The sequence below is a fragment of the Pogoniulus pusillus genome, chromosome 25, assembly GCF_015220805.1.
Source record: "Pogoniulus pusillus isolate bPogPus1 chromosome 25, bPogPus1.pri, whole genome shotgun sequence".
NCBI lineage: Eukaryota > Metazoa > Chordata > Aves > Piciformes > Lybiidae > Pogoniulus > Pogoniulus pusillus.
Window position 1 is genome coordinate 11,418,368 of NC_087288.1, and position 23,655 is coordinate 11,442,022.

At 45.3% G+C, this 23,655-nt stretch overlaps 1 protein-coding gene across 3 annotated transcripts in view; it reads right to left on the reverse strand.

Annotated features, from left to right (window-relative positions):
- KCNH1 (potassium voltage-gated channel subfamily H member 1) overlaps positions 1–23,322 on the reverse strand; it is a 183,025-nt gene extending 159,703 nt beyond the window's left edge. For all 3 annotated transcript variants that reach the window (XR_010307047.1, XR_010307046.1, XM_064164431.1), the window contains exons 1-3: positions 23,106–23,322; positions 5,242–5,365; positions 4,861–4,967 (exon numbers count right to left, since the gene is read on the reverse strand). Coding sequence is in view for 1 of the 3 variants with exons in the window: in XM_064164431.1 (XP_064020501.1) it covers positions 4,861–4,967; positions 5,242–5,365; positions 23,106–23,178 (304 nt within the window). In the remaining 2 variants the exon portion in view is untranslated. The remainder of the gene's footprint in view (positions 1–4,860; positions 4,968–5,241; positions 5,366–23,105) is intronic.
- Between the last annotated feature and the right edge of the window lie 333 nt (positions 23,323–23,655).

Sequence of the window (23,655 nt, forward strand, 5' to 3'; positions counted from 1 at the left end):
TTCCATCACCTCTCTGGGCAACCCGCTCCAGGGTCTCACCACATTCCAGTGAGTTCTCTGGGGACCAGGGAATGCACTCACACATGGCTACCCCTCTCGGGGTACAGTTTCAATACTTCATTACAGCTTAAACACTAAAACAGTAACAAGAAAGGGTTACTGGAAACCACAATACCTATGGCTCACATGCTACAGCCATAGGGAAGGGTGTATGGGAGAAATTACAATGCTGAATAAAATATGACAAACAATCCCAAGGAGCTCTATTGATGGAAGGGCAGGCTATACTCACCCTATCCCACTGGCCAGCAGAGCTCCTGAGATGCATAGATAGCAGAGCTGCTCAGCTGCCACCTTGAAAGGTAGGCATCCCCACCATGGACCAGCACCTGTTATGCTGGTGAGACTGGTGCCACTCACAGCTCAGCCACCTATGCTCTTGGTTTATATGTGCTCAGAATGCTGTGACATGTGGCCAGTAAGTCCCAGAAGGCTGAACCAAGGAGAACCAAACTCCTCCTTATTTGACAATTTGTTACAGAACAACTTTCCCTACTCCCCATGTGCATTGTTGGCTTCGGGGGTCACACAACCCCCTAGCGAGGGGAGCCTTCATCATCTTCAGCTCCCTCTGCAGCTGGTTATCCTCTGTGGAGCTTTTCAAGATCATTGCTGGCTTCACATACTGTTTAGCCAACACCACATTCCAAGCTGATTACAGGGATGATACTTGCAGGCTCTATTTTCCTTAATTTTATCACTTGAGAGCTCATAGACCCTGTTCTTCCCAGGTCTTCTCACACAGCAGTTTCCCTCTTACCACCCTCATGGTGAAGAAGAACTTCCTAACATCCAGTCTGGACCTACCCATCTCTAGCTTTGTTCCACTTCCCCTGACAAGTCCCTCCCCAGCTTTCTTGTAGGCCCCCTTAAGACACTGAAAGGTCACAATAAGGTCACCTTCTCTTCTCCAGACTGAACAGCCCCAACTCTCTCAGTCTCTCTTCACTGAAGCAACAGAATGGCATCAGAGCAACAACAGGTTGTGCACCTGCTTGTTCCAATTCTTCCCAACTCTCCTGAAGGAGCTCTGCATTTCCAGAAAGCAATTCTTCCAGAGAAGAACAGTGATCATCATATCTCTGCTAAGTAATGAAAAGCCTAGCCCAAGGAAACATCAAATCTCCATAGCATACTAGAGCAGAAATTCTAAGTCAGAGGATAGTCACTTTTCCATGGGAGTGCTGGACCAAGGAAGAGGCCAGTGTAGATATGGTGCCTGAAAATGCAAACATAATGAAGGCAAAAAACTTGTGTCACTGTTCTGAATACTACAGCCTATGTTGTTTCTAGAGTTGACACCGTGAACTGCAATGAAGCTGATGAATATACTGTAACTAACAACATCAAGATGGGGTATTCTTATCAGGCAATCCAGAAAATACTACCACTGCATCACCACCACAGAGACTGCCATGTGAGAACAAAAAAGCCTGTCACTTCTAGTAGCATTGTTAAATGTCTTGGTGTGTTGTTGACACATCTAGTGGAAGATGAGGACATAACTGTTAATCACAGAATGAGAAACATGACTGCTGCTCATAAAGATACAAGATGAAGATTGACTTGCACTAACAACATCACTAGAAGAAAACTAGAATGAGGGAAGAACAGAGAGGCAAAAAAAGGAAACAAAGAGCAGGGGAGGGGGAAATCCAACAAAATTCAGGGTCCTTTCCAGAATCTCCAAATAGAGTACGTTGCAAGCTACCATGTCGCTTGAGAAGGTGGCAAGTGTCAGTAGCTGCAGGCAGAGGTAGGATGACCACCAAGGCATGATCACTCAGCAGTCTGGGTGCTGTGACTGGCAAACAAGACAGCGTTTCCCTGTGACATGGCTCATTCTGAGAACAATCTCCAGGATGCCCTCTTTTTGCTACGCTTTGGTTACAATTCCCTAGTGTTAGTCAATCTCTGTAACAGTTGCTAATGTACCTCTACAGCTATGAATCTAACAAAAATAAGGGTGCTGTGTTCTGTTAAACTTAAAAGCAAGCTGTATGTTTTCCTTTTTCCAGTGCCTGTGTCCCTCTGTGCACACAATCACCACAGATCTGCTTTTTGGCATGTCGCACAACGCAGCTTCTGCACAGCTGGACTCTGTTCTAGGCTGCCTCTCCTCAGGGAAGTGCACAGCAGGGCAGGAAACATTCCTCATTCCACAGTTACCTTGGTTTATTTCTGCATAAAAGACAGAGAGGCCCCAGGCTCCACTACAGGCCATATGCTGCAGCAATGAAAAAAGGGTAGCTGCATAGCCCCTTGATGCCAGATCACTCTTAACTAAGAGAGAATTCCAAACCTTCCTAGATCCCATGACAGTAGCTTATTTACTTGGCTTTGGATGCATAGATGTGATCTGCATATAGTCCCTGCTGCCACTATATGAGCTAGGAACAGGCATCACCTTTAAGAAATCACTAAATATTGGAAGCTGGTAACACTAGAAGGAAAGGACAAAGCAAGGCCACACAGATAACACACACAGCTTTCCAAATCAGTTGGACCAGCAAAGCTGTGCTCCAGAAGAGCCCTAAGCAATGGCACTGTGTCAGAGGTCATGAAGCCTTGAGCAGGCTAAAAAGAGAACAAAAAAAAAATAGGAGAAAGATAAGGCAAAAAAACTCCCAAAAATTTTCAACCTCTCTAAAAGATATCAAAAACCAATTCCATGTACTTTGATTTCACCACCTCTAAGAACAGATTCATTCTGATAGAGCACAAGGATCTCTACACATGTCTACATCAATACCAGCATGCAGGTGTTCTAGCTTTTGTGAAAAGTGCCTGTGCTTCTCTCACCAAACTCCATCAGCATGAGGTAGTCATTTCAACAGAAACACCAAAGGTTCATGCACAGAGATAGATTGGATAACCTTTCCCAGAACACAGGTCATGCTAACAAGAAACAAACCAGCAGTGAGGTTAACTGGCAAAAATTACAGCATAGCATCTTATTGTCATGGTAGACCTGATAGGCTTATCCATGCCCTGGCTCGCCAGAGTCTGCTCTCCCTCCCACTTCTGCTGTGGGGAGAAGCAACCGTGGGAAAGAGGACAAAGAACCTGGAGCCACTGAGTCTAAAGACTCTGGCTTGTCCAGACATGTTCCCCTGCTCCCACTCCTTCTGTGCTGGGGGAAGCAACCACAGGAAAGGAAAACGAAAGCCCTGACTTCACCTAATACAGTCAAGCTTGGCTAACTGCCATTCTGATTGGCTAATCTGTGTCCAAAGGCTCATTAGTCTCAGGCTGTATTGATAAAAAGGGATGAGCAGGTAGCATGGTGTGCTGCTGCTGCTGCCTCATTGCACCCTGCACTGCCTGGAAACTCCACTGCCTCGAGTTTGCCAGGAACAGGCTCTAGATGCCTGCATGTGATCAGCCTGCACAGCCAGCCTGATGTTGTGCCACGGCTGCACATCGCATCACATCCTGCCTGCCCCTCTGCAAGGCTCCTGCTGAATCAGGAATCAAGAGGAACCAGGTCAGAGACTATGCCATAGACTCCCAGCTTCCAAAGAAAAGAGCCTGGGAAACTCCAAAGCCTCTAACAGCTTTGAGACCACCAACAGCAACCCCTCCACGTGCTTTGGGTGCTGTCTGTTACTATTTTGTGAGTAAATACTTAAAGACTCTTTTAATTCACTAATTGCCTTGTGTCATAAGCAGAAAGGAGCTTCCTGTGTCCATCTAGTGGATCAGCAGTATAATTAACTGCAAGAACCTTCTCTTCCACTATGTTTGCATTTACCACTTTAAGTAATAAATGCTCCAGTCACTTTAAGAAATAAGTGCTCTAGTTTTGCCTGTTTCCTGTGTGTATAAATACCCAAACTGCATTTTGAACCTTGTGAATAAGTTTTCTGGTGAGATGTAATGGTAATAAACAGTTTTCATAGTTATTAACAACCTTTTCCTGGATATCAGAATTAATACAGATTATTAATTCTGCATAATTTGTCACACTTATGTTTTGTTTTGTGGTTAAAACCCTCCCATGCCCACTAATGCAGAACCGATCACATTGAACATCACAGCTGTCATGGGAAGGAGCAAGTTGCTTCTGCCAGGTACCCTCCCTGCACACATACATCACCAGCATCACAATTAGAAGGTATAATTGTTAAGAGCAAAAGTAAGTTACAAAATGCAAACTTTCAGCTTAGTATTTGGTCAGGCTGAAGATCTCAGTGTATTTACACTTCAGGTGACCATAAGAAATTAAAATAACTGTGCCGTGACACAGTCTACACTAGATAAGGCAACAAATTTTGGGCAAGTAGTTCCCCTGCTGCAGTTCTAGACACACTGAAATTTCCTAGGTAAAAAAGTCATATCTCAATTAAGGAATTTTCACCCAGACCAAAAAAATAGTTTAATCCAAAAGTATCAGAAGTAGTTCAGCTTCTGAAAGATGGGTTCTTTTTATTCTGAAACTACATCTAAATACTGACTTTGCTACAGCAGGTTTTTTAAAGCTGAAAAAGTGCTTTCTCTGTAACAGAAACCATTTGCACAAACCTAGCCTGTGCTATTATCGCTGCTGATGGAATCTTCAATGTTGTCTTAAAACATCACACACAAATTGCTCTAAATGTCAGAACATATTAGAGAGCTTTTCCTGCCTCCCTGAGCGTCTTTCATCTCTTATGTTCTCAATTCTGCCTTGTAGATCAGCTGCTACAACTGGGGCTTAGATAAAGCATGACCCTCCAGGGCAATAGACTTGCAGTTTACACAGCAATTTAAAACATCTTTACACACCTTTATTAATGAACAGGCTAAACAACTACTTACTGTTCTTCTTGTACATCAAGATTTCAAAGGAGTTCATCTCATAGTTTTCAAATGTTTGCCGGACCTTGTCAATTGTATCTTTGTCTGTCAGCTCTCCATACATAAAACTGCAAGTAAAGTGAGAAATTCAAGTCAGAGAATTTGACTCAAGACAGAGAATCTCTGGCACTAGAGAAAGACACAAAGCCGTTTGTTTACAATGTGAAAAGCCCTGTTTAGAAGTAGCCCTTCCTTGATTTTATTTCACCTGGAAAGCATGTTTGACAGATGTGGCCCCAGGAGATAACAGACCAAAATGGAATAAACAGATTACTTTTCTCCTCAAGCAACAGGCACAACACTACAAACTGTTTAATGAAAAATAAATCTGTTTTCAAATACCTGCAGGTGCTGCTTTTTTGCATAACTTCTGCTCTGTGATATCCTGATAACTTGCAAAATCCATCATTGCTGTAGACAATGGGCCAATCCACTATCTGGGCATTACCCAAGACAAAATTGGTATCTGTTTGAAAGAGCACATCATTTAGACATTAGGTAAGGGTATGGTTGCATTGGAGGATATACTTATATCAGGACTGAGTTCTGATTGCTTCAGACCCTGCACAGTTTTTCCCAGGTCATATTCCCACTGCAGTCAACAGAATTATTACCAGTTTTAAGTAAATTCTTATTTTAAAAATAAATGACTTGTGCAAACCTTAGGAGGATGGGTTTATACAGAACAAAGACATGACAGTTAAGTAAGAAAATTCATCTTGGCTGATGAGAGGTTCACAGGCTCACAGGATGCCAGGGGTTGGAAGGGACTCAAGGAGATCATTGAGTCCAATCCCCCTGCCAGAGTAGGACCACACAATCTAGCTCAAGTCACACATGAACACATCCAGACAGGCCTTGAAAGTCTTCAGGGAAGGAGACTCCACAACCTCTCTGGGAAGCCTGTTCCAGTGCTCTAGGACCCTTACAGTAAAGAAGTTCCCCTTTGTGGAGGGGACTCTTTCCCTGTCTGCCACACATACTGATCCACCATGAAGCTCAGTTTGAGTATGAAGCATCTTACACACACACAAAACATCACAACTTAAATTTCTCCTCTCTGAACATAGACACAGAGGATCCTCTCAATACTGTCTTTATAGCTGGCCACACAAGCTCAAATGTTTCTTGCATGGTATACAGAACAGCACTTAAAAGTAGACATCAGACAGCTAGGTTTGGTACTTACACCAGCAGGAAGAACTTTCTGTTTGTTCTACAAGCCAGAAGGACTTTCCATCAAGAATAAAAAACTGAGAGGTATTCAGATCTCCCTTCCCATACACAACACTGAGCCCAGAGTTTTGCTTTCCCCTGCTGCTTCAGCTGTTGTGCAGTCAACTAACTCTACCTGTGCCAAGACAGACTGCAGCACCACTGCTTGGGCACTTGCAGGCAGGAGAAGATGTTGGCTCTTTTCAAAACTGAAAATACCCCATCCCCCCAGCTTTTGACAGAAAGACTACACAGCCATAAGAGATTAAGAGGTGTTCCTATTTAAGGGGAACCTTTAAGGAAGATGTGCTAGTTTGAGGCTAACTGGAAAATTTTAGTGAGAGAAATTAGATTATAGGCTGTGAAAAGGAAACAATGGTGATGTCTGCTGCACTCACAAGCTTGCTGAGATGGATAAAAACAAGAACACAAACATAGATAAGACAGCGTGTGTGTGTCTCTTGGAGCCTGGGCTTTCTTTCTGGGCTGCTTCTGTGTATCTAATCCTTCTGCTTCTAAACCCCCTTGCTGATCTTCCAACCTCACCTTGCACATAAGGCAGACTCTGGGGTAAGGTAGAGGGGTGGAAAGAAGGTGGAAGTGTTATGGGGAGCCCCTCCTGGGGACTCTGGTTTCTGGGAGGGCTGCTGTGTTTCTGTATTACCTTTAGCTTGTCTATTTCTGTCTATAGCTGTAAATGTTGTAAATATCTGCTTGAATCTTGTGCTAAGCTGTGAATATAAAGCTTCAGTTCTTAATTTCCATCTCAGCTGATTCTAGTCAAGGTGATTTCATAAGAGTGCTGAGGGGGACACACACAGGTAATTTCCAGACTATCACAGAAGACCATTACTCCATTGATTTATCAGGATCTACAGCCCACAACTTTTCAAACATACAGAGCTGTCATTAATGCTTCTTACAACCAAGAGATGCAAACAAGACATATTACCTATTAATTACAATGAGGTTTATTTTAACTTGCCCTTTCAAAATATTTTGTCCCAGTGTGAACTTCAAGTGGGTTTAAATAAAACATTCCTGTAGCTATCTAAATCCATTGCCCAACCCCAGGAGCATAATTAAGTGCATCTTTATACACTCTTTAGAATGAAATACACCAGCAATATAACTGCAGGACATTTTCACTGCTCTCTTTCTCACAGCCTTTTTTAAATAGCATGGGCTTTGCTTGGTTGAAGCACTTTGTTCCAACAACAACACATGTCTTTTACCTCTTCCTACAAATCATAGAATCAACCAAGTTGGAAGAGACCTCCAACATCATCCAGTCCAACCTAGCACCCAGCCCTAGACAATCAACAAGACCATGGCACTAAGTGCCTCAGCCAGGCTTTGCTTCAACACTTCCAGCCACAGAGACTCCACCACCCCCCTGGGCAGCCCATTCCAATGCCAATCACTCTCTCTGACAACAACTTCCTCCTAACATCCAGCCTAGACCTCCCCTGGCACAACTGCAGACTGTGTCCCCTTCTTCTGTTGCTGGCTGCCTGGCAGAAGAGACCAACCCCATCTGGCTACTGCCTCCCTTCAGGTAGTTGTAGACAGCAATGAGCTCTGCCCTGAGCCTCCCCTTTTCCAGGCTAAACAATCCCAGCTCCCTCAGCCTCTCCTCGTAGGGCTTGTGTTCCAGCCAGGTCATTTCTCATTGCTAAATCAAGTGCTTTGAAGTGTCCACTGTAAACACTGCATTGTACTGCATTAGGATATTTTTTCATTTTCATCAGAAAGTACAAAGAAAAGGCAAATACAAACTGCTAGGCCAAGTCCTGCCCTGACCTGAATGCTCTTACTCCATGCGTGCTTTCCTTCTCACTATCTTCCCTTCTCTAAAGGCAACTTGTTCTTCCCCCGAGTTCCTCAAGAACACCTTGAAGAGCTTCTATTAACTTAGGCAGTCACCTTCCTTTCACACTTAAACCTCCACATTGTCTTTGGATAAATAATATCTTTTTTTTTTAATTAAAAGCTGTATATGGCAACTTTCTGGTGACCGTTACTGTGCCAGTGCTACTCTTCTCTAGCTGTGCAACACTTCCATGAGGTACAAAAGTACCCTTATCCCTTTGTACAAGTAAAAACAAAACACTAAATCCACAACAGGATTTAAGCATCAAAAGGTGAGACTGCTATAGCCTCCAGATGTTCAGTCCCCAAGGACTTAGTAGCTGGACCCTCTGTAGAAGTGTTGGTGTGACAGAACTGAAAACCCAAATAGCATAGATAAAAGAAACATTTCCTGGTTAAACTATGGGATACAATGAAAAAAAAGAGATATCTAATATGTATTTGAGGAGTTCTGGGCTCCTCAGATCAAGAGAGATGTTGAGGTACTGGAAGGTGTCCACAGGAGGGCGCCAAAGCTGTTGAGGGGCCTGGAGCACAGCCCTGGGAGGAGAGGCTGAGGGAGCTGGGGGTGTGCAGCCTGCAGAAGAGGAGGCTCAGGGCAGACCTCATTGCTGCCTACAGCTGCCTGAAAGGAGGCTGCAGCCAGGTGGGGTTGGTCTCTTCTGCCAGGCATCCAACAACAGAAGAAGGGGACACAGTCTCAAGTTGTGCCAGGGGACGTCTAGGCTGGATGTTAGGATGTAGTTGTTGCCAGAGAGAGTGATTGGCATTGGAATGGGCTGCCCAGGGAGGTGGTGGAGTTGCCATGTCTGGAGGTGTTCAAGAAAGGATTGGATCGGGCACTTAGTGCCATGGTGTAGTTGACTGGATAGGGCTGGGTGCTAGGTTGGACTGGATAAGCTTGGAGGCCTCTTCCAACCTGCCTGAATTTATGATTCTATGGTCATTAGCTCAGTTCTCACAATGTCTGCCACTACTGCAGGAACTAAAGAATCACATTATCTCTTGCCTACCTTTTGTGTCACTGAAGCCTGATCTGTTTTTGTTTTGACTGAATGTTTCCAAAGGATGCTTAGAGAACACACACGTATTTCCCTCCCTGCTGACAGCTTAGCAGTTTAGGTGTTCTCCTATGAGATGTACAGCCACCTGAGGGCAATGAAAGCTCAGCACTCAATTCAATTCTTGAACAACTGTTCTAATTATCAAACTTCTGAAGAGAATTTATAATAACATTGTCACCACTTGAGTTTTTAAGCCTGTGTGACTTGGCTGTTGTATTTCATGCATTCCTACTAGGCAACTCTGGTAGTTTACACTGAGTAAGCTTCATTGGGAGTCAGAGGTAGAGTGCTTCACTAGAGAGCCCAGGTTTGGCTTAGTTCTGAGTTACAACCAAGCTGAGGGATCTTTATGTGCCTACAAAGCTTTAAAGGCAAAAATGTGGCTATCTATCAATTCAGAGAGCAAGTAAGAGGTTTTGATGATTCCACTGCTTTCTAAGTGTCCCACTTCTAGCTAGATCCCACTTCATGCAACTTCAGTCTTCTTTGATCCAGGCTTTACACAGTTTACAAACACAGGAAGTAAATACTGAAGCTGGGTTCATGCTCTGAAGTCAACACCATCCCCTAGCTGAAATTCAGCCTTGCTCCTCCAACTCCACTGCCACAAGATTTCTAGTTCTTGTTTATTTCCTAGATCCAAAAGATGTCCTTCAGGAACCAGTGCTTGGATAAACCCCAGGTAGTTGAAAGACTGCAGAGAAGCCATTAGCCCCTATGAGCACAGCAGCCAAGCAGCTAAGACAAGCATTAGTGTAGCACCATCCAAAATACCAGACCAGGAAAGAGGTTTCAAACTCATCATTCCTGGCCAGCTCCCCTTCAGAGACTACCAGGTTCAGGAAAATCAGCAGCTCTTTGGTTCCTGGTTTTGCTGCAAAGGCACAGATGATATGCACTTGTCTCTTCCAAACTTCCCCTACACTTCTGTTTTTAACTTGCTGTGGCCTAACAGCTCACAGAGTAGGAGCCCTCCACCATCTGCAAAAAAAGAGTCTTGGAGTCAAACAAGGAAAGTTCCTTCCAGGTACTCACTTCTATTCCCAGACCTCTTTAAAGACAAAACAATGACACGATGGGGGATCTATGCATACCTGGAGAACACACCTGCATTTCTTCAGTGAGTCTCCAACAGCTGTGTTTTGCCTGTGCAAAACACTGACAAAACAGCACCATGTAAGGACTCCCACTTGTAACTTCCCTGCATAGTTCATTCTGACAGATAACCTGGAGGTAGAAGGGCTGCTCTCATTGCTATTATTTACATTCAATTGCATTGACATCCTTGACAATGTGATGCTTGAAGACAGCTCATAATCTGTTAAACAATTGTTCCTAACAAAAGAAAAAACTAAATAACACCCACTGCGGCAAATGTTGCCTCTCTATCTGCAGGGACATAGGATCCTAGAGGCCAGGAAACAGCTGTGGCTTTGTTAAACTACAAGCATGAGGGATGCTCTAGTGAACCCTCTGAGCATCACAGGGCAAAGCCTCTGGGGGGTTCACAAGCGGGTCAACAAGGCCAGGAATGGAGTTGGTTGGTGGAAGGCCATGAAGAAACACACTGCTAAATTCTCCTCAAAGCCCCCTGGTAAAATGTACATGTGACAGCTGCGATACTCAAGCTACTTAGTGACTCGAGGCACCTCTTTGGAAGGACTGAAATTGATTCCCCTTACCAGGAAATCAATTTCTATCACCACGTCAGTTGGGTTAGCAGTATTGCTTGTCCCAAGGAGAAACTGTAAGCATTGCTGCCCCTTCTTGTCAGCTCCAGCGAGAACTGAGATAGGAACTGGAGAGGGCAGACTCATATAAATGAAGACATGGGTTTCTCAAAACCACTGGGAAGCACAGAAATATGCAAAAGTGCAGCACAGAGCCATCACAGTGCAGCACAATCCCACTGCAGAAACACACAAAGGAACTGCAGCATCTCAGAAGCAGTGCAATCACTCGCATGAGTCAGGCAGGCTTCTGTAATGAGGGTCTGCAGCACTGGTTACACAAATGTCAGACCCATTTTGCATTACCACTTCAAAGTAACAAGAAAAAAAACAACATTTTAACTCCTTCCAAAATCTAAGAATGGATTTTGCTCAGTAACTGAAGCCAGTACTTTGCACCACTCAGACAACACAGCATCACAGAAGAATCAGAAAAGGTCTGATCCAAGTAAGGGCACTGTAACAGCGACAGCAAGCCTGCAGAACATCCAGCCTCACCGAAACTATCGCAGTCACTGAGTCTTCTTGTTACGTGCAGTGCTTTTTTTAACCAAAATTATTCATCAACTCAAACTTCCAAAATGCCCGAGGCAAGAAGCACTTCACAGACACATCTGGTCAGAGCTAGCTGACTGAGAAGTCATGTCCTTGCAAGAGCAGGGAGCAAGTTACTGAAACACTTCTGCCCTACCAATGCCCTGCACTGCTGCACATTTGCATGCACAGCATCCCAGCCTCTCCTGCAAGGTGGACCTTGCTAAGGGAAAACTCCTTACCTTTGCCAGAGGCCAGTACATTAGTTCTGCTTTCTGTTGTTTCAGTGACCCAGGGGCCATTTCTGCAACACACTGGCAGAAGGTCAGAGATCGACAGCCAGATAGACTCCCACAGTACTATCAGACACATTCTTGCATTGCTGCACAGACAAGACACAGAGCATACCAAGAGGAAACCTCTGCTCATCCAGCTGTAGTGCAGACCTTGGTAACAATTGATGCTGGTGCCCACTGCACTTTCACAGATGTGTGCAGATCCGTCAAAGCTCCCCACAAGTGTGCTGAGGCTGGCATACTGCACAAACATAACTTAAAGCTACTAATGCATTTTCCCTGTGATCACACAAAGGCAACACTCCAAGGATTTGCTTCTAATTGATTCCCCTTTCAGTGACAGAAAGAGAAGAATCAGGCTCACTGTGGTGGGAAGACCAAACTTGTTAATTCTCCCATTAGTCTCCAAAAGAACAGAAACTGCTCTTCTCACTCCAAACCTCAGCCTTTATGACTTTGGGTGAGGACTCTGGTGATTAAGATCAGCAAGTCGTCTTTTTCTGTCATGTCTCAGATTCCTCCTGTGTATCTTCAGTGAAGCAAACCTAGACCTAGCATCCTCCTGTGTATCTTCAGTGAAGCAAACCTAGACCTAGCCTTACAAAGCACAAGCCACTACTACAGCAGAACTAAAAGCACTGCTTAGTAAATAGGTTTCTTACCCTATGCATGATCTCTGGGGATAGGGGTGGTAGACACAGGCTCCTTAGCTTCTGTTAGATTAACTAGGCATACAGCAGCACAGGTGGCTGTGCCCCAGGCAGCATAATAAACGTGCAGTAGGCAAAAATCACACACAACTGTTATGATTAAAGGCTGTATTGCCAAGCTCAAGCACAAGGGACAAACTAAACAATTCTGGTATTTACAAATTTGTGACTTTACATCAGAAGTTGACTCTGAGCCACAATGTGCTCTTGTGTCCAGAAGGGCCAATGCCATTCTGGGGTGGATTAGAAGGGCTGTAGTTAGCAGGTCAAGAGAGGTTCTGCTGCCCCTCTACTCCACCCTGGTGAGGCCACATCTGGAGTACTGTGTCCAGTTCTGGGCTTCCCAGTTCAAGAGGGGCATAGAACCGCTTGAGAGGGTCCAGCACAGAGCCACAAAGATGATGAAGGGAATGGAACATCTCTGTTAGGAGCAGAGCCTGAGGGAGCTGGGGCTGTGCTGCTTGGAGAAGAGGAGACTGAGAGGTGACCTCATCAATGGTTATCAACTCGTGCAGGGTAAGTACCAGGAGGCTAGAGCCAGGCTCTGCTGGGTGATGCCCAGTGACAGGACAAGGGGCAATGGGTGGAAAGTAAAGCAGAGGAAGTTTCATTTAAACATGAGGAGGAATTTTTTTTCCCTGTGAGGGTGACAGAGCACTGGAACAGGCTGCCCAGGGAGTTGTGGAGTCTCCGTTTCTGGAGATGTTCAAAACCTGCCTGGATGCATTCCTGAGTGATCTGCTCTAGGTGATCCTGCTCTGGCAGGGGGTTGGACTGGATGAACTTTTGAGGTCCCTTCCAGCCCCTGACATTCTGTGATTCTATGATCTGGATATGGGTTAAGAAGAAGCAGTTTCAGTTTTGGTAAGGAACAGAATGCATGGAAATATAAAGTTGCTTGTAAAGTAAGCCTGTCAAAATTGCTACAATCACACAGCTCACATCCTGCTTCTGCTCCAACAATTTGCAAAGGATAGGTATGTATGAATTAATGTTTATGTTTAGTCTTTGCTTTGAGAAAACAAAAGCATTTAGGCACACTCATTAGATACATTGTTCAAATGTAACTTCCAAGATCAAAATATGGCCCCAAATCAGCACAAGTAAGTGTAACTGAATTTCAAGCACCTGTTGAATCCTTTCCTTCCATACCCAGTATTCACAGCACACTTCAGGGAGGAAAGACACAGGAACAACTTAATGTCATCTTAACAGGAATGCTGTAACTGTATTCAAGGCAAGTACTGAACTAATCAAAAGACCCAAATACTATACACATGGCAGAATAAAAGCAGTAAGACAAAATTCTGCTTTCCTACCTACATTCTCCTGTAGAGAGATCAAAGGTGTTACATGGATGCACACTCACTCAGCATCAAGTGAGTGCTTAAAATATTCCACTGAACAACTTCATCTCTCCATAGAATAATAACATAGCATCCTCAAATTCTACATTCTTATTGTTCAAACCATATTATTTTAAGCTGTAGCTTTTCTCTAATACAAAACAACATTTGCAGACAACACCAAGCTAGGAGCAGGTGTGGACCTGTTGGAGGGTAGGAGAGCCCTGCAGAGGGAACTTGCAAGGCTGGATGGGTGGGCAGAGGCCAATGGGATGAGATTTAACAAGGCCAAGTGCAGGGTTCTACACTTTGGGCACAACAACCCCAAGCAGCACTACAGGCTGGGGACAGAGTGGCTGAGAGCAGCCAGGAAGAAAGGGACCTGGGGGTAGTGGTAGATAGCAGCTGAACATGAGCAGCAGTGTGCCCAGGTAGGCAGGAGAGCCAATGTAACATAGCAAATTAATAGAATATTGCAGCCCTGTGAGGAGAGGCTGAGGGAGCTGGGGGTGTGCAGCCTGCAGAAGAGGAGGCTCAGGGCAGACCTCATTGCTCTCTACAACTACCTGAAGGGAGGTTGTAGCCAGGTGGGGTTGGGCTCTTCTGCCAGGCAACCAGCACCAGAACAAGGGGACAGAATGTCAAGTTGTGCCAGAGGAGGTCTAGGCTGGATGTTAGGAGGAAAATCTTGACAAAGTGATTGGCATTGGAATGGGCTGCCCAGGGAAGTGGTGGAGTCACCATCCCTGGAGCTGTTCAAGAAATGCCTGGATGGGGCACTTAGTGCCATGGTCTGGCTGATTGTCTAGGGCTGGGTGCTAGGTTGTACTGGATGATCTTGGAGGTCTCTTCCACCTTGGTTGGTTCTATGATTCCATACTATAAATCTGAGAGATTCATTTGTGCTTACATCTCTTGCAGATGTTTTATAAAACCATTTCACAGAAAGAGAATCAGATTCAGAAACTTCCTTGGCTGCTGTGGCATGAACACAATCCACTGAATGTAGGCATTCTGTGCTTTACTCAAACGTGACTTGCACTGTCCTAAGTACTCCAGAGCACTGGGCAAATAAAGGCTGAAAATAACTATTAAAAGTATACTTACCATGAATAGTAAGAGTCAATTCATAGAATGATAGAATCAACTAAGTTGGAAGAGACCTCCAATATCATCCAGTCCAACCTATCAGCTCAATTTTCATCATCACAGAAAACAAATACTGATTTCAGGCAGCAGTATAGATAAAAACAATTGGTTCCATCTCAGCATTTCTTATTTTGCATTGTTAGAACAAATATTTCACAGTAGGCCTCTACCTGTTGAAAGTTTTGATTTCAGATGAAAAAATACTACCAACGTTAGCAGCTGTATTTTTTTTTCATTATCTGTATTTCTTTAAAAAAATAAAACAAATTAGTGCAGAAAATTGCAACAAAAGTAGCTGAAAGTGCACAGAAGCTCTCTCACATATTTTACACATAGCCTTATTGTCCATGGCTAGACATTAAGAAATAAAAGATACTCAGATACATCTGATGCTGTCATGAGATCATTTTCAGAAAGTAGAATGTTCCTCAGTTTTAAGAGCAATACATTGCACCATTCTTAATAAAGGTCAAAAATGATGTTCAGCACTGAGACTTCACCATTTAATTGGTGAAGGTTTTTCCCCTCTGTAAAGGGTTAACCCTCCTGGGTTACCTGGACCCCAGGTCCTCCTGACTTCTCCCTGGGGGTGGGTCTGAACTTGACCCCAGGTGTAGTGCTTAGCCCACTCCCATTCCCTGTCTAGCCCCCTATAAAAACAGAGGAGCTTCCTGGGTTTTGCTGCCCTGCCTGCTAGCACTACCCTTTGTTCCTGCTGCTCCCATTTTTAGCACGTGGTGGACAAATCCTGATTCTACCTCCATCCATTGCCATGAATGGCAACTACCTGAGGGGTGATTGTAGCCAGGGGGAGGTTGCTCTCTTCTCTCAGGTGGCCAGCACCAGAAAGAGAGGACACAGCCTCAAGCTGCACCAGGGGAAATATAGGCTTGAGGTGAGGAGAAAGTTCTTCACTGAGAGAGTCATTGGACACTGGAATGGGCTGCCCGGGGAGGTGGTGGAGTCGCCATCCCTGGGGCTGTTCAAGGCAGGATTGGACGTGGCACTTGGTGCCATGGTCTAGCCTTGAGCTCTGTGGTAAAGGGTTGGACTTGATGATCTATGAGGTTTCTTCCAACCTTGGTGATACTGTGAATCTGGTGTTATATATACATATATTTCTTTTGTATCTTGTTTTCCTTTCCCATACCTCTTCATAACTCCCCTACCTCAAATACCTTTTATTTATTGTTTTTCTTTTAAGTTCCAAATTGAAGCCAGGCTATTTATTTGGGTGTGGTGTTTGACCCTCTTCCCCTCTACATCTAATTCCTTCCTTTCCAAAACAGTTGTGCGTATATATTTTGTATATTGCTTTACTTCCCCATACCTCTTTGTAACTCCCCTACCTCAAATACCTTTTATTTATTGTCTTCCTTTTAAGTTCCACATCAAAGCAAGGCTATTTATTTGGGTGTGGTGGTTTACCCTCTTCCTCTCTACATCTAACTTCTTCCTTTCCAAAAGGAGGGGGGAGAGGGGAAGGCATCTTATTATTCTATTGGTTCTGTTAGCTATATTTTGAGTCTCTGGGAAATATAAATTAGAACCAAGACACCTTCCCATCAGATCTTAAAAGAAATGCAGAGAAAAAACAGTTAGTTGCATTGATTATGTGGATCTTCCATCAACTTAAAGAAGCTCTTTCGATTTACTGATTATAGCTACAGCAACCAAAAGCCTTAAAGGCATTTGACAAGACCTAAGTCCCTGCTCACTTTAAGCTATGAGCTACAGAAATGCATCACCATCCTCCAATAAATGAGCCTCATTAGTATTTGTTTTATGATCCTGTTCTAGGATTTAATGCAGAAATGGATTAATATGTTTAATTATCACAATAGAATTCCTTCAGCTTTCAGAGCATTAATTTTAAAACATGTTATCCATCATTTTTGTGTTGTGCAATTTTTTTTCTTACTATCTATAATAGCATTTTAAGGAAATCAAAGATGCATGCACAAAACTAGAATCTCCTGACCTAGTAAAAGCCAGGGTACAAAACCACATTTTATATTCAACTCTGGTGACACTGGGGAGGGGAAGTCAACAATGAATAGCCATTTCAATAAATAGGAAGGAAAATAAAAGCATCTCCACAACTGTTAATTTACAAAATGGGGAAGGCCACACCTGGAGTGCTGTGTCCAGTTCTGGGCTCCTCAGTACAAGAGAGATGTTGAGGTACTGGAACATGTCCACAGGAGGGCGCCAAAGCTGGTGAGAGGCCTGGAGCACAGCCCTGTGAGGAGAGGCTGAGGGAGCTGGGGGTGTGCAGCCTGCAGAAGAGGAGGCTCAGGGCAGACCTCATTGCTGTCCGCAACTCCCTGAAGGGAGGCTGTAGCCAGGTGTGGGTCACTCTCTTCTCCCAGCAACAGAACAAGGGGACACAGTCTCAAGTTGCACCATGGGAGGTCTAGGCTGGATGTTAGGAGGAAGTTGTTGCCAGAGAGAGTGATTGGCATTGGAATGGGCTGCCCAGGGAGGTGGTGGAGTCGCCATCCCTGGAGGTGTTCAGGAAAAGGCTGGATGGGGCACTTAGTGCCATGGTCTAGTTGATAGGCTAGGGCTGGGTGCTAGGTTGGACTGGATGAGCTCAGAGATCTCTTCCAACCTGGCTGACTCCATGGTCAGAAAGAATCTAAACTCTTTGCTTTGTTTCATTCCCAATTTGGGAAAATGTCCTTAACATAGGACCAACACGTTGTCCTCTTGTAGTTTTTGAAGGTCTGCTGCTTTCAGGGTTAAATGTCTTGTGTTAATCAGTGCAGACAGACAGATATACAGCTGAGAACTTTACTCAGCCAGAAGTGATTTTTACATGAACTCCCGAATAAACTGGGTCTTGCAGGACTAGATACAAAAGGGTACAGACCAGAATTCAATCACTGGGTGTTATATCTTGGAGGATAACAAGTAATTTTGCCTTGCAGAGGGCAAGCAGTAGGAATGACAAGAGAAACAAAATCCTCAGCTAAAGGCACTCTACATACAGCACCATCTTCCTGCTGACACAGCAGTTTTCCGTGCACATTTTGCAAGATGTGACTCTGGCAAAAAGCTTTCCATCTACACAAGGGAAGAGAAGTATTCTCCAGGCCAGATCCCTCTGTTCCCTGAAACTGGAGGGGTTTATGCTGAAATTGACTCATTGAGAGTCCTGGAGTTGGATGAGACTGAACTGGCAGCATGAAGCAGAAAAGGCTGTAATAGGTAGGCAGAAAAGCCTATCTATTACAGCCTTCCAAATCAGACCATTTGTGAGCTTTAAGAGCTAGGATAGTTAAACCAGTCACTTCACCTCAATATTGCCCTTCTCTCTGCACAGTTAACTTTGTCCTTCTCAACACTTTCATATCTAAAGAAGTCAGTAAAACACAATTCCCTGTTCAACACTAGATCACACTAGGATGTCACTTACCTGTAGCTCAAGGCTTTTGATCTCTTCCTCTGCAAATAATGAATTTCACCCATTACTGCTTGAAAATTATAGACATTTATGAAGTGTCAGGAAACCAAACACATGCTATCAAAAGGAAAGAGAAAAACATACTCCACCCCAAAAATACACCTGCTCACTTTAACAAAAGAGGACCATTCTTAGTGTGAAGAACAGTGTCCTTTCTTGATGCTATTTACCTAAAGTGCTGCAGTACGTGTGAGGTACTCAGTGATGCCTCTGACCTGACTACTCTTGGCATGCCATGTATAGGAGAGTGATGCACAGCTTATCATGTTCATACTTATGTTCCTCACCAACATAACAGCTCATTGCTGTCTACAACTACCTGAAGGCAACCAGCAACACAACAAGGGGACACAGAATCAAGTTGTGGCAGGGGAGGTCTAGGCTGGATGTTAGGAGGAAGTTCTTCGCAGAGAGAGTGATTGGCATTGGAATGGGCTGCCCAGGGAGGTGGTGGAGTTGCTGTCCCTGGAGGTGTTCAAGAAAAGCCTGGATGAGGCACTTAGTGCCGTGGTCTGGTTGATTGGCTAGGGCTGGGTGCTAGGTTGGACTGGATGATGTTGGAGGTCTCTTCCAACCTAGTTGATTCTATGAAAGCCATTAGGCCCACAACACTTAAGGTAGCAAACCCTACCTTTGAGGAAGGATGCCTATGCTGCTTCTGGACCCAAGTCACTTTAGCTGCATGCATGGTAACATGCTACTCACTGCTTTAGGTTTTGTAGGGAAGGCAGGCAGGGCCAGGCTGCAGCAGACAGCACTGTCAAGTTAAGGATCCTTTGCACACATTTCACTGACATGAACATGCTAGTCAAGAGTAAAAGTGTGAAAATAAAACTCTGCTCCATTCTTCACTCTCTGCTGGTTTCTTTTGTGTTTCTCCCTGGCTGAACACAAACACAGGTTTTTCATTTTTGGAGCTGTTTATAATAAAGTTAACTTCTCTCCTAGGTCTCAGGAAATGGTACTAAGGTTCACATGTGCATGTTGCAAAATATTTATTGTGCTGGGACTTTATAGTCTCCAATGGAAATGATGCCATAAATCATGAAAATGTCTGTTATTCTCAGGATTTGTGTCTGAAGATGCTTTGTCTTTTCCTCTACAGGGAACTCACTACATTTTCCATCAAAGGGTGCTTTGCTTCTATACCCAGTGTCTCCTTAGGCTGTTCCAAGGGAGTGAACAAGACAAAATTAAAACAAGCTTTATGCCCTCTAATCAACCCTGCTCTTCACCTCCTCATTTTGTCAATATATCAGAAAAAGCAGCTGTGACTTCCACTGAAATTCCAAAGCCAGGTAAACATAGGACTTGCTTTTGTCATCTCTAGCCATGCACAGCTATCACATACCTCAGAGAATATTTTAACAAACACATCTGAATTTAAATATATTGAAAAGTAGTTTTGCCTCCAATTATCAATAAAGCATTAGAATATCACAATCATCCTTATACCATACTGCACTATCTGAATTGGATGCCTTTGCCATGAACCAAGATTACAGTTGTTCCTGTTGTAGTGCTTTTATACTGGGAGTGCATTCTATTACCCAAGAAAAGCATTAATACCACATTAGCAGTAACCATCAGAGGCAAGGGATTCTTTACATACTGCACTGTTTTACAGCACGAGCTCATTTTCTGTCCCATTGGGTGCGCCAGTCTTTATTAATTTCAATGCTTCAAACAGTGTTTTGTCAACCATGCACTCCAGGAAACATTTCTTCTTCTAGGTCTACATGGCTAGCACAGAGACACAGCTTTTTTTAAAGAGGAGAGAACCTTAAATTGGCACATAATCCAAAGGTTGTCTTCTGAGAAGAAATCATAGAAGGCCAAATGACCTCCACAAGTCTAGGTGGATGACACCTCATATAGATTTCCCTTGTGTGTTATCTTAAGGCCATCCCATCCCTAGGCGGACTGATAAATTCTCAATTTACTATTTACTCCAGTGTGCAGGAAGGAGATACTGTGCAGCTTCCAACCCTAGCATAGCTCTTTTGGTTGGCATTTAGCATACGAGAATCTGTCTCAGTTGATTTGCAACCCAAGAGGCAGCTCTCAGCCCTAATAACTCTAAGGGAGACAATTCAGACCGCAGAGTTTGAGGTCAGTCTTGCTGCAGATGGCATGATATAAAGAGCAAAATAGTAAACCTAATGGAGAAACCCTGCACAAGACTATTACCTCTAGCTTTGAATGTGCACCAGCTTACCAATCCCACATCTAATGTGAAAGGCTGTTCAGAGAATTCCTTATTAATTAGTGCTGAGCAGTTTCCAAAGCAGGTTGCATGCCAATTGCCTTTTTATTATCATATGGCCTTTTTTACTGATTTAACATCCTCTGTCTCAAAATACAACTTATAGCAAGAATACTTTTTCCTCAGTTCACCTGTGACTCTGGAATGCATATCATCTACAGGTGCCTTTAAGTAAAGGAGTTCAATAACCAAATTCCTCTCCTTGCAAAGAAAATCCTCCCCAAAGTAGGAACATTCTTATATCTGGAACAATTCAGCACCTGTTGGCACTTCTTAATTTGCTTGCATGTGCCAGCAAATACAGTTTGACAACAAGCCCATGGTTTATTTGGCAGATCTCAAATGGCCTAGATAGCTTCATTGTTGCTAACATTACTACCCAACTGAATGAAACCAAGAAGGGGCAGCCAAACCTCAAGCTTTATCAGGCCATTTAAGCACTCATCGTGTGGGCATCCCAAATCATTACCAAGGCCAAAATGAAACAGGCAACAAAGAATCAGTATGTTTCCATGCTGCCTCCAAGCTGGCCATCACAGCCCTGGTACGGGGAGGAAAGGAGACTTCCTCCTTTCCTGAAAGAGACAGAGGTGGGAAGAGACTGATGGTCCCACGTTAGCACTGATTTATACAGCATTCACATACAACAGCAGCCCATTTACAGCAAAGCTGGGCTGGGTGCAGAAGAAAAAGAAAATACAGTGCAGAAGAAATGTGGCTTCTGAATCTGAGTTACTTCCCTAAGCTTCTTCTAATATGCCTGAACTGTGCATCAACTCCTACCAAGTTTAATTTAAAAACCTGTATTGATTGCAGCACTCAGGACTTGCTGAGCATTTGGAAACAGAACGCTGTCATTTCACCTGTGCTGCCTAGCACCACGCTCTGTTATGACACCTTCTACATAATGGGGAAAGGAAGAAAGAAACAGAGCTTCTGGGGCAGGATTCCCCTCACCTCCAAACTTCAACTGATTTACTACATCAAGGTTTTGACATTGAAAGTCAAAAGAGAAAAATCAGGGTTTAATGAAGAAAACAATCTACAGACTCAAGACAGTTTTGAGAAAAGCCTTAGGTAAGTGGTGTTGGAAGAGTGGAGAAGCAGCCTAAATGCAAAGAAATGTAGCATTTCAATGCTTGAAAAAGGAGAGCAGCGTTCACTGTAATAACGGTGGGCCTTTTTTTCAGGAATTCAGCTTTCAACCCCAGCCCTTCTACAGGAAAGTTGCAGAGAGAAAACCTCTTAAAAAAAAAAGCCTCACAATTTTACATGGAAAATATGGTCTTATCAAAGGTTATTTCTCTAATAACATCCCCACAAGGGAAAAAAAATAATAGAACAATTGAAAATAATTCTTTGGATAATTTGAAGGTTTAAGCTGCTTATTGAGAGGGCTAATTGTCTTATCAGAACAAATGGACTATATTTTAAATTAATCAATTTCATTCAATAATTTCGTGTCTTCTCTTCCAAAGGAGCTTGTTCCTGCATGCTCTCAGTCACACTACACGTTTTTAATCCCTTCTCCCCACTGAATCTAATGGAAACAGGAAGGAAGGAAGGAAGGAAGGAAGGAAGGAAGGAAGGAAGGAAGGAAGGAAGGAAGGAAGGAAGGAAGGAAGGAAGGAAGGAAGGAAGGAAGGAAGGAAGGAAGGAAGGAAGGAAGGAAGGAAGGAAGGAAGGAAGGAAGGAAGGAAGGAAGGAAAAGAGAGGGGAGGGGAGGGGAAGGGAAGGCAGAGGAGAGGCGGAAGGAAATGCACATGCCTAGGTTTGAACTCTTGCACGGTCCCAGGCTTACTGAGGGAGCAGCTTTTGCTAAGTCCCTCAGTGAAAGAACCTGGTTAACATTAATGCACATTTGCAGTTGTGAAATTTGAGGCATTTTCCACTCCACAGTTTTCCAAGAGAAAGACCTGGGTACAGTGCATTAGGAAATAATAATGATAATAACAACAACAACAAGAAGAAGAAGCACCACCTCACTCCAGCCCTCAAAATGGCAAACTCTCACCTCACTTGTGGCAAACCTTCCCGTGCAACTCAGAGGGGCAGCCCTCGCCGATCTCCCAGTACCAGGCTTGCCCTTCCCAGAGACCATCTTGGATTCCCACACCGCCTCCCCAGCCGGAGCCGCCGCGCCCCGGCAGCCGCCGCCCCCGCCGCGCCGGACCCCAGCAGTGGCCCCACAGAGCCCCGTCCCCGCGCCGGGTCAGGCCCCGCAGCTGCCCCCAGCTCGCTCCTCCGGCGCGGACCGGGGCGGGCAGCGATGCTCGTGCCGGCGCACCTGCAGCGGCAGCCCCGCTGGGAGGCGGCCGCCGCACTGCCCGGGCCGGGGGCTCTCCGCAGGACTTGGGCGGTGCGGTGGCAACCAGGATCGGCTTCGGCCGCGACACCTGGGATGCGCCGCTTCGGCAGAATCGCATAGGAGCGGCCGGGGCTCAGCGCCCCTCCGCTAGGGCTGCCCCCGCCGAGGAAGCGGCAGGCTGCTTCGCCCCAGGGACGGCTTGTTCTCATCCCCGGGGCGCCTTCCCGCCGCCCCGGTCCCCCCTTACCGTTAGACCTTCGTACGATGTTCTCCAGAAACGTGTTCTGAGGCGCCACCAGCCCTCGCCTTCCCCCGGCCATAGTCGCTCTGCTGGAGCGCGGCGAGGAGGTCTTCGCTCAGGGCTGCGCCGACCCGCGCTCCGCCCGCCCCGCGCACCTCATGCCTCCGCCGGGACCGACAGCGCTGTGCAGCATCAGCTCCCACCGCCGCCTCCCGCGCACCGCAGCTCCACCGCCGCCACTGCCGGACCTCCCCGCAGCGCCCCCTGCCGGCCCCCGCCACCCGGTGCCTCCCCGTTGCCACGCCGGTGCTGCAACGCCATCGCCTGGCGAAACCTCTGCACTGCACGAGGGGCTGCCGGCCGCGCCGCCCGCTCCGGGAGCTCGACAGAGCTACCGGCACCCCTCGAGCCTCCGGCTCAGGAACAAACGTGGCGCACCGGGGCCACCACAGAGCTCGAGGAGGCGGTGTCCCAGAGAAGACTCTGCCCACGAGGGAGCAGCTGGTGCCTCACGGCGCCCTCAGCACCCGCCCGGGGGCGGCCGCGGCGGGGCTCG